This window comes from Manis javanica, chromosome 18 (assembly GCF_040802235.1).
Source record: "Manis javanica isolate MJ-LG chromosome 18, MJ_LKY, whole genome shotgun sequence".
Lineage (NCBI taxonomy): Eukaryota > Metazoa > Chordata > Mammalia > Pholidota > Manidae > Manis > Manis javanica.
This window is the reverse complement of record NC_133173.1, coordinates 17,556,085-17,571,182: the sequence shown is the minus strand read 5'-3', so window position 1 is coordinate 17,571,182 and position 15,098 is coordinate 17,556,085. Positions and strand designations below refer to the sequence as shown.

At 42.7% G+C, this 15,098-nt stretch overlaps 1 protein-coding gene across 2 annotated transcripts in view; it reads left to right on the top strand.

The window, feature by feature from the left end:
- The first annotated feature begins 784 nt into the window (after nucleotides 1-784).
- Nucleotides 785-15,098, top strand: part of ENTREP2 (endosomal transmembrane epsin interactor 2) — a 455,015-nt gene continuing 440,701 nt past the window's right edge. The window contains exon 1 of one of the 2 annotated variants that reach the window (XM_073227102.1): nucleotides 785-1,158. In XM_073227102.1, the coding sequence (XP_073083203.1) occupies nucleotides 940-1,158 (219 nt within the window). In that variant the 5' untranslated portion in view covers nucleotides 785-939. The remainder of the gene's footprint in view (nucleotides 1,159-15,098) is intronic. The other variant, XM_073227101.1, reaches the window with a different exon arrangement.

Here is a 15,098-nt window from a genome sequence, read left to right as displayed (position 1 = left end):
CCAAGTTTTCTTGATGCCTCAAAGAAGCCAATAATCAGTCTAAAACCTTATACTGGCAGAAGGGAGTAGAGATGACTTAATAGGTCCTTAATGACACTGTTATTTAAATTCGTTTCGGACAATTCGTTTTAAGTCCAAACTTTTTAATTGTATCAAAAGCCCTGCAAACGAAAGGTGGGTAAGGGACCTCCGTTTGTGAACTGGGAATGTTTTAAATAACCAGTCCTCCACGGCCGAGCTCTGAGCGGATGGACTGGGAAATTCTGGGACTGCAGAAAAGCGGCGTCTTGGCTCTTGGAATTCCGCATTCGAGAAGGGCGCCTGCCGCCTCACCTGGGAGAGAGCGCTCAGAATTCACCTCCGCTCCGCTCCCCGCCCAGCCCGCGGCCGCCCGGTGCCCGCCGCTACCGCGGCGCGCGCCCATCCCGGGCTGGCCCCTGCGGCGCGGCTCGCCCGCGGGCCCGGCTCCCGCCTCCGGGGTTCCGCCTCCGAGGCTGCTGCCGCCGCCCGCGTCCTGGACGCGCCCGCGGCCCCCACCGCCCTCCTCCGCGGGAGGCGAGGGCGCCGAGGCCCGGCCGCGGCCACCGCACCTGGGCCCACCGCTCCCGGCCCCGCGCGCGGCGGGGCTCGCTCCCGGGGACGGCGGCGCCTCGCGCCCGCGCTCGGCCCGGGGAACGCGGGGGGCGGGCGGGAGCGGGCCCCGCGCCGCGCGGCCGGCGGCTCGGCTGCCCTGCGGAACAGCGGCGGGGGCGGCATGGGCGCAGGCACTGGCACCGGGCGCCCAGCTCCCCGCCCGGCCCGGCCCGCTCCCGGCCCGCGGCCGCCGCGGCCGTCCCCTCGCCCGGCGCAACTTGCCTCGGACCCTCTGTGAGCAGAGGCGGCGGCGGCGCGCGCCGGGGCCGGGCGGGAGCGGGGCGAGGCGTACGGGCGCCCGGCGCGATGCCTCGGGCCGGCGGCCCCCGAGCGCCGCGCCCCGCCGCGCTGCCCCGCAGCCTGTCCCGCCTGCGCGAGTGCCCGGGCCGCTCCCGCATCGTGCTGGCGCTCGGGGCCACGCAGATGGCGCTCGGATGCCTCATCGTGGCCGTCAGCTTCGCCGCGCTGGCGCTCACCACCTCGGCCCGCGTCCGCCACTCCTGCCCCTTCTGGGCCGGCTTCTCGGTGAGTGTCCGCGGCCGGGCGGGGACGGGGCTGCGCGCGCGGGCCACAGCGCCAACTTGGGGGCGCGAACGCCCGGGGCCGAGCTGCTGCAGCGCGGGGTGCGGTTCAAAACTCCGGGCTCAGTAACTCCGGGACCCTACTTACCGCTTTCGCAGCATCGCTCTCCCTTCCCTATTGCGTTGCTCCCCGGAGTTACTTTTCTTGGAGGAAACAAGCCCGACGTCCGCCGAGCCCGCAGAGGCCCGGGCGACAGTCGCCTGGTGAGAGGATGAGGCAGCAGGCGCGCGTCGGACCCCGAGGTCCGCGCCTGGGCCGGCGGCTGGACCCTAGGGGACTGCGCGCTGGGGACCGGGGACCCGCCCCGGCCCGGCTCGGTGCCGACCTGTCCGGCAAGCGGCCATGACCGAGGCAGGGAGGTGGGATCCGAACCCTGCGGGCGGCTCGGCGCACATCCTGCCCTGCAGGTGGCTGGAGCTGGCTGCTGGGGCGCGGGGCGCGCGCGTCCCGTCGGGTTGCGGTCAGTCGGGACGTCGGAGACCGGCCCGCCCTCTGCGGCCGCTCGCAGACTTGGCGTCCGGGACTTAGCGTTTCTCGCGTCCGCCCGGGGCGCAGTGCTCTGTGGGCGGCGGCACGGGGTAGGCTGCCCGCAGCCGGAGTCCAGGGAGCGTTATTTTCCGAGCCCCAGACCTCGAGGGTGACTCATTTTCAGGCTTCTTGATCCCCAGATTAGAGAAGCCAGTGACTAACGAACCTCCACAGGAGGAAGCCACCAGAAGATCTCTATTGTAAGGAAGTGATTGTCCCCAAGAGTTAAAAATTTTGGCGTTTTATGTAGCCTTTTGATGAAAGTTGCTTTTCCCCCGTATTAATAAAGAGTGGACATATGGGAACGGGAAAATATATGCAAAGTAGATATTCATAAAGAGAGGCACTTGCTCTGAGAACTCTTGACATCTGTAACTACATTTGGTTTATGGTGCTGAAGTACATCTTACTGTAAACTCAGTATGTTTTAATTCTGTCTGCAGAAATCGAAACTAAGCCTTTGTAGTGAATATTTGCTACTTGTTCTTGAGTTTTGCAACTTAAAAAAATTCTGTCCAGCTTTGCTTTTTGAATGTTCTTTTGTAATGGTCTTTGTTCTCAAAGTCCTTGGTATGGCTTTTAAAATGAGGGGGGAGTAACACTGACTGTGAGCGTCTGATCAATACAGGTGTGGCCCTTCATCCTAATGGGGGTATTAGTTTTCAAAGCTTGTTTCAGACCAGGGATGAGTCTTAGCTGATTAGGACCAACTGTATGTATGACCACAGCTGGGAGTGTTCAAATCAGAGGGAGGAGGTTGCAACCCAGGAGGTTGCAGCCATGATTCAAATGGACCGCTATATAGTCTTCACACATCTGTTGCTCAGTTTTTAGCATTACTTAATATGCATTGTTTTCATGTCGTCTCTCTTGTGGGCACTGAGGTTTCTGTCTGTTGGAACCAGCCTACGGGTGGCAGACAGCTGAGTTAGCTTCACTTCCTGGCTCCCCTTCTCCCAGTTAGCCTTTAGCTGCGACGTGAGTACTCCCCAGGGGCGTGGAAAAAGAGATAGCCACCTTTTAACAATAAACCTAAGAGGAAAAATATTAATTGGACACAATAAAAAGCTGTGTCTGTGAAAAATGTACATTCACTCCATTTTAGTGTTAAAAGTTAAATATCTAAAACAGTAAGTCAGTTTGCATTTCTAATGTTAATCCTTTCAGTAACCATACCCTATTTTTAACTTTCCACAATTCAGACCAGTTCTGTAAATGTTGGCCATATTAGATGTTCCTCTAGGATCTGGGAACAATAGGCTTTGTTTACATTTTTGATACTTTCAGGTAACTTCCTGCCCTCCATCTCCTACCCTTCCATCCACTTTCTCATAGGCTTGTTTTCTTTCTTCAGACTTAATCCAATCTGCCACCAGTACCTTTAAAATTCTTTCAGTGCTGTATATACTATTTTTCACATATTGTCTCCGCCCTTTGTGGAAATGGTTCCAGTTATGTTGGCAAAAGTTTGCCTGTTAGCATGGCCCTGAGTGATAACACTGGCCCCTTGCCATATAAATGCCTGTCCTCTGAGACCTGGAAACCACTTTGCAAAGATATTTTTCATTGAAGAATGGGAACTAGGGAGTCTGGCTTCCTACCTAAATCTGCTCTCAGGGGTTTAGGGCCATGCTCTGGTTCCTCTGCATCTTCTGATGTGTGGGCTCTGTAGCAATCTCTAGGTTTCTAGGCCTTCTCTGTGGTTTGTACATGGTGAAGAACCATTGTAAAAACAACTCTTCTCTATTTAAGAAAAAAATAATATCTAAGAGAAAGAGCTCAAATTTTTTGAGCACATACTGTGGGCCAGACGTTAAGTTGAGTGTCCTATGTGGTGTGATAGCACATTTCACCTGTGGCCCCTGGTACTCATGCTCTTGTATTTGGACTGGGCCTCTGGCTTGCCTCAGCCAGTAGAATGCAGTAGAGCTGAGGTGGTCTCAGTGCTGGGCCTAAGCTTTGATTAAAAAGCCTTAGCAGCTTCTGCTGAGTACCCTGAGGTGAAAAGGGATTAAGTAATTTGCTGTATTGGTGGGGATCCTCCAGAGAAACAGAACCACTAGGATATATATGAATACATATACACATATATAAAAATACAAATAAATTATATATATGGAGATTTAGTAGATGAATTGGCTCACATGCTATGCAAGTCCCACAGTCTGACAGCTGCAAGTTGGAGAACAAGGAAAGGCAGTGGTTTAATTCAGTCCTGAGTCTAAAGGGCCAAGATCCAGGAGGTCAATTGTGTAACATCAGGTGTGAATCCCAGGGCCCAAGAACTAGGAGTGCCAATGTCCAAGGGCAGGAGAAGATGGTGTCTCAGCTCAGCTCAGTCAGAGTGAATTTGCCCTCCTTTGCCCTTGTGGTCTATTCAGGCCCTCAGTGGGTTGGATGATGCCTGCCCACACTGGTGAGGGCTGCCAGCTTTATTCAGCTGACTGATTCAAATGCGGGTCTGTTCCTGAGACAGCCTCCCTGACCCACCCAAAGACAATGTTTTATCAGCTGTCTGGGCACCACTTAGTGGACAAGTGGACCAGCAAAATTAACCATCACACCTACCCAGGGTCACTCAGCTGAGATGTGGCCAAGGTCAGGTTTGAACTTAGTTGCTCTGACTTAAGAGGCCACACCTCTAGCCATTAGACCTAACTGACCCCCTAGGCAGAGGCAGAGAGGGTGGAATAAAGCAAGGTGGTAATGAGTCAAAGAAAAAAGTTCAGCAAGAAAGTCACTCTCTGTTTCTCAGGAAAAGTAAGACATGCATAGAAAGGTGAAGATGTAAGAGAAAATTGGGGAGGCATTACATTTGGGAAGCTGAGAAAGTTTAAGGTTCAGGGGAGACCTTGGCAAAGTTAGAGGAGGCTGAGGGGGCAGCAGGCCTGGCAGGAGGGAGCAGCTACCGTTTCAATCATTTGAGGAACCACCTCTGAATGGTGTTACTGCCATTGGTCCTTGCTGTTCAGCTAGGAGTTAGGAGGTGGACTAGATCCCTCGTGAATGAATGAATGACTGGCCCGTTGAAGACTAACAGAGCTAGGTCTTGAATAGTTACCCTCTAATAGAGTAGCTTTATTATTTTCCTTTCAACATTTTTTAATGCCCAGGGCATGAGTGACAGACAAGCACCTTGTGAATTACCCCCATTACCAGTTACATAATGTTGATAAAGACGTAGTCATTAGGAGCTGCTTATGTTACTCTGTACAGATGGGTGTGTGTGTATGTGTGTGTATGCATATTTTTTTCATTTAAAAGCAACACCGTTGGGTTTTTTCATACACCAAAAGCAATATATACATGTTGCAATAACTGAAAACAATGAAGTATACAAGAAAATGACAACAGTACCTTCGTCCTATTTTATACTGGAAATCTGTATTACCAGTGTTGGTTCATAGGATCCTTCCATGCTTCCCTTTACAATCACAAAAATATTAGAATTTATGGATGCGTGTGGAGTATGTTTCCTTTCTTTTAAAAACATTTACAAAAAAGATTATACCACACACCTTCTGTGACTTCTTATTTTAATTAGTGTATAATAAATATTCGCAGCTGTAACCCATTGTTATTATCCCCATTATTTTTAATGACTGAATAAGAGTCCATTGTATGAATTATAATTTATTCAGTTATTCTCCTGTTGGGAATATTCTGGTTGTATCGGCTCGATGTCTCTACAAACAATGCTGTTTATCTAACCTTAGAAGCCAGTGCTTGTTTTCTGAGCACAAATTACCCCCAAGTGGAATTGCTAGTCAAAAGGGTATTCAAATCTGCGATTTCATTAAGTATTGTCAGATTAATTTCCACAAAAGATTGTAGTCATTCCTGCCCATAGAAACATTACATAAATGTGCTCTTTGCCACCCTCTTACCTGCACAGGATGTTAGCAGACTGCATTTTTATTCATCTGGTGGAAGAAAAAAGATGTTTCACTGGTTTCATTTGGTCTGAATTTTCATGGTTACTTTATTACATGTTACAAATACTTTCTTGCAGGTTTTCATTTGGCTTAATTTTTGGTGTCTTTTGCCCTATAGAAGATGTAAACACTTGTTATGTAGTCAAAACTGTTTTCTTTTATAGTTTCTGGGTTCTTCTAGTTGAGAGGGTTGTCATTACAGAGGTCACACAAATATTCTTTTAAATTTCCTTCTAATGTTTTTATTTTTTTACATTCAAATTTTAATTCATCCAGAATTTATTGTGCATATGGCATGAAAAAAAAAGGCCCAACTTTATTTGCTTTTAGATAAACTTCCTGTGTTGGTTCTGTTCTTGGGCTCTAATCAGTTTTATTCTCTTTATTGTCTATCTTACTGTCAATATCATGTTATTTTGATTATAGTACCTTCAGAGTGAGTTTTACTATCTGGTCAGGCACATCCCTTCACAGTGGTTTGTTTTTTCAAAGTGTCTTGGCATTTCTTCTATATGAACCTTCTAGTTTTTCTTGATGGTAGGATGCCTTTATTTCACCTTCTTCCTGAGGGCATATTTGCTAAATACAGAATTCTGGGTTGGCAGTTCTTTCTTTTCAGCCTTGATAAATATTGTTTCAGTTCCTTCTATGCTCTGTGTTTTCTGAGAAATTATGGTGCTTAAATTGTTGCTCCCATATAATTGACCTTTTCTCCTGTCATTTCCATTCTGCTAGTAAACTTATCCAGTGAGTTTTTTTACTTTGCTTATTATATTTTTTAGCTTGAAACATTTCCATTTGTTTTTTCACATCTCCATTTTTTTCCCCTTAGTTTTTTGTAGTTTTTAAAATTCATTTCCAAGATGCTCATTCATACTTACTGGAGCATTTTTATTATTGCTGCTTTAAAGTCTGATAATTCCAAAATCTATCATGGATTGTATTTTCCATGGAAGTTTTCCCATGGACATTTTACTGATTCTTCACATGCTGAGTAATTTTTGATTGTATTCTGGACATTTTGAATATTATGTTGTGAGTCTCAGCATACTGTTTAAATCTATGGAGAATGTTGGTATTCTTGTTTTAGCAGGTCATCCATCCTCCTGAGTTTAGACCACATGTTCTGCCCAGCATCTGTGGGTTGTGATTCTAATGTCAGTCATGTGTTCAAAATCTACAGGGCCATTCAGATCTGTCTGGCCAGATGCCACCCACTAGCCAATCTGGCTCTTGGGTGTTGATCTCCCCTTAAGTAATGCTCCCAGAGTTCGTGTATTCAGTTTAGGGTCCTATCCCCACATGTGCACCTTGGGGATGAGCTGGACAGTTCATAAACTTTAGGAATCTCTTTCCCTAGTTCCTTCCTCTTTGTGATCTGGGTGTTTTCTGTGGCCCTGGGGCTTCCCTTATGTAGTCCTCCGTGAACGCTAGGCTTTGCCGTGTATTTCCTGTGCTTATGCTAGTGTCGGGGCCATGGAGTGTGGGAGGACAGAGAGTGGGGATCAGCAATAAGGCGTGCTTTGCCCTCTTCCATGCGTTGCCAGCCCCTTTGGAGCTGCTGTGGTATTGCTTTGGGGTTGGGGCGGGAGGGAACAAAGAGGAGAGAAAGCAATTCGGGGGAAAGTAACCACAGGGATTTCCTCAGTCTCTTTGGGCATCGGGAAGTCTGTTTTCAAATCCTAGATCAGAACTAGAGGGCTTCTCCTGGGCTCTTTTTGGCTCTCTGCATGAATGCTCAATTTTGAGTTTTGGCTGGGGGATGCTAAAGAAGGAAAACTGACAAACTTCTGCCAGTTTGGTGGTACTCAAATGATATTGTTCTTCCCCAGCCTGCCTGCTATTTTACTTTTCAGAGTTTACAAGCTGCCTGTTCTGTGCATTCTATCAGGTCCTGTAGCTGCGACCAGTGAGCCAGGGGGTGGTGTGTGCTTTCTCTGCCTGGAACTGGAGCCTCGAGGTTTGTAATATACTTACAGTGCGAGCCAAACATCCTATATTAGATAATTGTCTTTTAAATATAAAGACCACAGAGTTTTGAATATGTAAAAAGGAATATTTTCCCCACAAACCCTGTCATCTGAGTTTACTAGAGAATGAGTTTCAAAAAACTGTCAAGTGATTGGTGAAGCGTTTCATAAATTTTAGGGATGAACACTGACTGTATTTAACCATAAAACTAAAACTCAAGGATGGGGATGAGTGGGGCAAATTAATATGTAAGTGTTATGTATTCTGGTTATATAGAAATATACAGGTAAAAAAAATACATGGGAGGGGATGAGGGGAAAGTCAGATAATCTCCTTAATTGTCACATTGGTATTAGGAGCAAAAAAGTGTCTCTTGAAGCTGACAAAGCAAGTAGAAAGCTGTTTATTTAAGACTATAAAGATTAACAGCAGATTAATACTAATGACTCACGTTGATGGTTTGGGAAAAGCAAGGGACGGAGGAAGAAGCATTTTTTTTTTTTAGCTAATCGCTTTGTGGCTCATAGTAATGAAATAATATCTTAAAGAAGAGGCTATCCAGGGCACTAATATACAAGTAGTAACTAGGATGGAAATCCTTCCTGCGTGCCTAGAGAAATGCAGAGAGACGGAACGAGGCGGGGGCTGTAGCCCACATCCGGAAAGGCTTTGTGTACGTGTGTAGGCGTTTTCAGTAGAAAGTTAAACATCTGGCAAAGCTGATGCCAAACATACAGCTGTATTCATATGTGTAGTTAACTTACCTAGTTAAATTTTTTTCATGTTGACTAACAAGGCAGGGTCCAGAGACAGGCCTAAAATGAAGAGATTTAGACAGACTGGAAAAGATACACCAGGCAAATTCAAATAAAGAGAACATGGGGCTCACTTGATACTAAACAAGGTAGAATTCGTGCATTTCTGCTTATTTACGATACAGAATAATGCTGTAGCTTTGTATTTTGCTTCTCCTGATTACCATTTTAAACATGATTGTTAAATATTTGAACAGATAAAACATGCTAAGGTTTTGTCATACAGCTGCTATACCCTTCTTGTTACATGTAGTCTGAAATTTTGCCGTGTTCTTTGTGTTGTCATTGGAATTTCCTCTTCTCCCTTACTGCTTCTATAGAGAGAATTTAGTTTTATTTCTCCTATTTAGAAATTTTCATGTTCCATTTTTAAGTAAATTTGTTGGACTTTCTATATCTCCATTCATATCTGTAAGTAACTTTGTTTCTTCAGATTCCATATTTTTTATACTGCTTATTCCTATTCCTTTTCCTTATTGCATTAATTAAATCCTTAATGTTGAATGATAGTGTGACAGGAAACATTTGTCTTCTTGATTTTAGTGGGAACAGCTGTAATTTCATTGCTTCAGTCTGATACTTGCCTTTATTTCTCAGTAGATAAGTAATTTTGATTGCTTAAATTTTGCAATACTTTCAGACTTGTGCAAGAGTTGCAAGAGGAGTCTAGGGAACCCCATGCCCTTAAACTTGATTCACCAATTATTAGCTTTTGCCTCATTAGTGTTCTCATTTCCAGACCCCCACAAATGCCAGATCAATCGATTGATTGATCCGTTCATCCATCTGTATATTTTTTCTATGTATTTTTTCTGAATTGCTTACATGTAAATTGCAGACTTCATGCCCCTTTGCTCCAAAATTCTTCAGTGTATATTTTCTAAATATAGGGACATTGTGTAAACATGGGGCAATAATGGAAATTAGGAAATTAACATAGATAACACCACTATTATCTATAGTCCGTGTTAAATTTTGCCAATTGTCGCCAAAATGATATTTTCCCCGCCTGCTCTCCAGCCCAAGATTCAAATTAAGAGTTTAGAGGTCCCACCTAGGTAGTTTCCTTCTGTTTAGAATTCTTACATTCTTAGAGGAATGACTGCTAAATTTTTCAGAATTTGTTTTTTGTTACATATATAGTATCAGTTTTCTCCTTCAGTAATTGATGTGAAGTATGTTATTACCTAGCATTGAATTATCCTTGGATTTCTGGAATAATCCTTATCACTTATTCTTTTGACATGTTGGCATCCTTGTATTATTATATTTAATGTCCATGTCTATAGTTGCACATATAATTGGTCTGGAGTTTTGTGGGATCATGCATGTACACCAGCATCAACTGTCTTTATTAAGTCTTGTTAGGTTGTACTGGCTTTGTAAAACAAATTGGTGAGATTTCCATATCTTTTGGTGAATAGGAAAGATCTGTTTTTTTGTAAGCTTGCTCATCTGTAAAGCCTACTGTCTATTTTAAGTGGTAGATTCTTAATAACCATTACTGTCTTACATATTGATCTATTAATTTGTCTTCTTTGGCAAGTTTTGGCTTTTTGTTTTAGTTATTTTTTTACTTCTTAACAATTGCTTGCTTTGTGTTATAATCCCAAAAAAGCTCATGATTTCCACTTTTTATCGTTATTATATTGCCTCTCTATTTTTTCTTTGTTTTATTGTCATTTGCATATTTAATATATATTCATTCATATTAATTACTATTTTTCTTTTCTTTCCTTTAATTTATTTTGTCTTAAGATGCTTCATTCTTTTGTTCTTAAAATTTTCTTTCCAGCAAATGACTTTAAGTTCCATGCCCAAATATGGTCAGTTTATAATTATGTGGGAGATTCAGTGGAGATCAAGTGGAATCAAAGAGATCAGCTTAGAAAATGAAAAACTAAGGGGAATGTATCTTGTAATATGAACCCAGGACATTACAATGAAACACATCACTTACACGTTGAAAAAGAATACTATTATTTTTAGTTAATATGCACTTTATGTCACCGGTACTGAGAGATTGCCTTTCTCTTTACCAACTTCTTTAGGATATCAATGAACATTTATGTGAACATATTTTATTGGCATAGTCAACAATCATTCTGGATAATAAAATAGCCATTAGAAGAATCACACTAATGTTTCATCTTGTTGGAGATGTGGGCATGAAGTAAGTATGACTTTAAGGAAATCATTTAATTTAATTCAGTCAATGGCAGTGTCTCTGCCCTCATGGAGTTTAAGGTCTATGTTGAGAAACTCAGTGAGATAACTAAATCATTAGTAACAGTTCCATGTGAGAAGGGCTGTGTGGAGATCTACAGGGAGTGTCCTGGGAGCGGGGGCTGGGCAGGTGGGCAGTGTGGGTCTGGGATGGTCAAAGAAGGCTTCCTGAGGAAGCTAACCTATAAGTCAAGTTCTGAACAAATGAGATGAAGCAAAATGAAAAAAGGAAAGGAAGAGGAGAGGGAACAGCAGAGAAAAGGAATGAAAGGCATAGGTCTTTAAAGAAAATGAAGGTGTCTTCTGCCTTAAAATCTTGGGATTCACCTTCTGAAATATATTAATTATTTTTTAAGTAATAAAAGCAATGAGAGTTAAAATTTTATTCTGAGGATAGGTATATTTGTAGCACACAGATTTTAATACAGAGTTCTCCCACTTAATTTTTAGAGGTTTATAATTTTAGTCTTGATTTTTTTCTTTGATTCTGTAGAAGAATGTTTCTTAATTAGTAGTTGATCTTTTTTTGAGAGGTGGATGTTGGGTGTCATTGTTTTCTTCCTGATTTTGTGTTTTACTTGATTATAGTCAGTGGATGTGGTTTGCGAAATTTCTACATTTTGTCATTTTTTTTAAAAAACATAAATTCTCAGTTTTTAAAAATTGGAATCTTTAACATTTTATTTTTTTGTTTGTGTGATATGTTACATTGTTTGACAGGTGTGTTAAAGTCATCTATTTTAGAATTTTTATATTTCTATAACTTTGTTGTATGTATTTTACCTTTATGTTGTTTTATATGTTTATGAATATTTTTCCTTACTGATAACATTTGTCATAACATAGTACACATCTTTGTTCTGTTCTAAGCATTTGATATTAAATTGCACTTTATCTGATTAGTGGTGCTTCTTATTACCACTCCTGCCCCCCCCTTTTTTTTTTTTAACTTAGCTACACAATTAGAGACTTTTACTGTCCATGTAGTTTTTATAGTCAACACCTTTTTCGATTGACCTGCCTGTTTGCCAGTTTCCTTGTTTACCATTGCTTCTTATATTCTGTTACTTCCTTCTGGTTTAAATGTATTCTTTAGTCAAAGGCATCTTTTAGTAAATCTTTCAGTGAAGGTTTGTGAATTTGTCTGAAGGAATTCTTTATTGCACTGTCTTGAAAGACTGTTTATTTGGGTGTAGAATGCTAAATTGATGGTTATTTTTGCTCAGTATTTTGAAGCAGTCTGGCCTCTGTCGTTTGTAGAGAATTCTCTCTTAGCTGGCTCGTAAGAAATCTGTCTTTTCTTGGGTTGTTTTTAAGGTTACCTTTTTGACTTGGTGGTCTGCCTTTTCAGTGAATGTGGATTTATTGCATGAGTTCTGCTCTGGACTTAAGGTGTTTGAGTCAGAGGATTGATCATGTCCTTCTCTATGTATTTTGGACTTTTTTTTATCCTACCTGTCCTCTTCCCTTTTGCTCATATTGTCTAACTCTTCTTTCTATGCTACATTCTGGATAATTTCCTTAGGCTTGTTTTCCATTTCACTAGCTCTGTTTTTTAGCAGTTTCTTAGTAGCTATTGAAACTGTCCTTAGAGTTTCTGATTTTAATGACTGTATTTTTTAATTCTTAAAGGTCCTAATTTGCTCTTTTCTAACTTTGCCTTTTCTTTTGCCACAGTACTTTGTTCTTAAGGTCTTCATGCCTTCTTTTATGTCTTTAATCAGCTTAGCAAAATGGTTTTATATCCCTTGTCATTTGGTATTTCCATTATGTGGAAATTAAAGGGAAACCTCACTGACATGGAGGCCTGCAGGGGGAGCTCTTAAGCCCATCACTCTTGGTCAGTTAGAGACTTCACTGGAAGAGACAGACACCTTACGATTCATACTACTTTGGCCACTTTAACACCCAATAGGAGGAGGGAAGAGTTTATACCCACCCCCCACCCCCACATCAGCCCAACCAGGAGGAGAGTGTTACAGCTCAGCCAATGAGAAGCCATAACACATGGGACTCCCAGTTTCCTCCAATGGACTTTTTGCTTAGAATAGTTCCTCAAAGGTTCCCTCTCTTCTACAAAAGAGGGGTCCACTTTTTTGTTCCTCAGCCATGCCTATGGCTTTGCCATAGCTGATAATCCAAATTGGCATTCTCTGCTGTTCTCGAGTAAACCTATTTTTTTCTGGTAAAGTAACTGACAGTTTATTTTTAAGGTCCACAATTACTAGAAGTTCCGTGGACTACTCTTATGTGTTGTCTGCTCACGGGTGGGTGACCTGGTTCCCTTGTATAGTGTGTAGTAGTGTTTTCTGGTGGGAGAGGGGTTGAGCATATCTTCAGTGGCTTTCTCCTGTGGAATCCTCATGAGGTCTGAATTGAGCGTTCATTCCTTCAGAGTCTTTGCAAAGCTTTTGTTAGATGCTAGATAGCCTCATCTTGGGACCAAATTTTCCATTATTTGCTTGGGAGTTCCTCCATCATGTGGGTGCCAGTGATTCATTGAATGTTCATTCTTTGAGGGTGGCAGCTTTATGATTTGATTTTAGCTCTCGGTTTCCCCACCTCTTATGAACCAGAGATCTTGATTGTCCTTCCACCTGGATATTAGCTAAGCCCCTGGCCATCATAGCTACCACTTCCCACCCTCTACCTGGACTTGAACTCAACCTGAAACATTGTTTTGTTATTAACTCTTCAGTACTTCTGGCTGTCTGATGTGGGACGGTCTTTGTGTTAGTCTGGCTGCTATCTTGCTCGAGTTGGAAGGTAATTTCTTTTAAAAATTTGTTTTAGGTGTGTCTCCAGTACATAGAATATAGCTGGATTTTGTTTTTGAATGTGATCTGTAAGTCCTGATGGTTTGATACTGGGAATTTGAGGCATTCCTATTTATTAAGATAGATGATAATTTAGTTTCCTTCCTTTGACTTAATTTATTATTTTGCTTTATTATTCTTTTTCCCTTTTGCTGGCTTAATCAAGTTGGCTTTTTTAGATAAGGATATTTGTCCTTAAAAATTGTGAACTGTACATAAAATTTACCATCTTAACCATTTTTAAGGGTACAGTTTTATGTCGCTGAGTACATTCGTATTGTTGTGCAGCCATTACCACCATCCGTCTCCAGAACTGCAAAACTGAAACTCTTCAACCATTAAATAAATCTCTGTTCCCTCCTCCCCCTGTCCCTAGCAACCACCATTTTTTCTTTCCCTATGAATTTGACTATGCAGGTACCTCATATGAGTGGAATCCAACAGTACTTATCTTTCTGTGACTGGCTTATTTCAGCTAGCCTGATGTCCTCAAGGGTCATCCCTGTTGTAGCAGGTGTCAGAATTGCCTTCCTTTTTACGAATGAGTAATATTCCATTGTAAGGTAGACCACATTTTGTTTGTCCATTCATTGGTCGATGGATACTTAGGTTGCTACCACCTTTGCTGTTGTGAAAAATGCTGCACTGAACATGGGTGTGCAAATATGTGTTCTCACACTGATTTTTATTCTGTTCTCCAACCCTCCTTTCCTATGCTTTTCCATTCTTCTGGTGGTTATGTTTTCATCTTTGACAAACTATTTAAATCTGAATTTTCTATTAGCATACCAGATTAAATGATAGATATGATCAGTAACCTTCTCATTCAAGACAAATGGTTTCTTCCTACTTTCTTACCCTTCAGTTTTACCCCCATCCCCGCCCTGCAACCCCACAGAAGAATTAGAAACCTTTCTCTGTAACTGATTCATTTCGAAAGACTAGTTCAAAAGAAAATGGATTTTGAACATTATATAGTCTACATAACTTAAGCGTGTGAGGGAGGATTTTTTTTTTTGCTGCATACATCAGTCTTTTATTGAGGAATTTTGACTTTGAATCTTGAAAAGGTCAAAAAGTACTGTATCCTATGGTTTCATTGAAGAGTAAAGGAAATATAATAAAGCCTGTGGTGGTTTCCTAAGACCGCTTTATATTGTTTGCATATTTGTTGAAGAGTTCAAACTGCAGTGGAGGGAGAGACAGTGACAGGCACAGCACAGGGTGCACACAGGGCTTCCTGTCTGCCGCAGGTCCCGTGCCCTCTGGGCTCCCCACAGGCTCCTGCTTCTGAGTACACTGGCCTGCTCAGGGGGGACCCTCTCGGTCCCCTCTCCCAGACCTGGTGGTAGGGCTTCTGGAGAGTGCCTGTGCGTGTGTGGCCTGGTGTAGCCTTGGGCCTTTCTTTCTAGAGACCAGGTATGGTTTCCATTGAAGGTGTGATTTCTGGCCCACGGTCCCCAGCATGCCTGGGGTCAGGCCCACCGCAATTCTGTTTCTGCATTTAGGCACTTTAACAGACCTCGCTTCGATAGCATGTTTTGGAATTAAAGTTTCAATTCATAATCATGGCCTGCTCTTACTCTTCTATA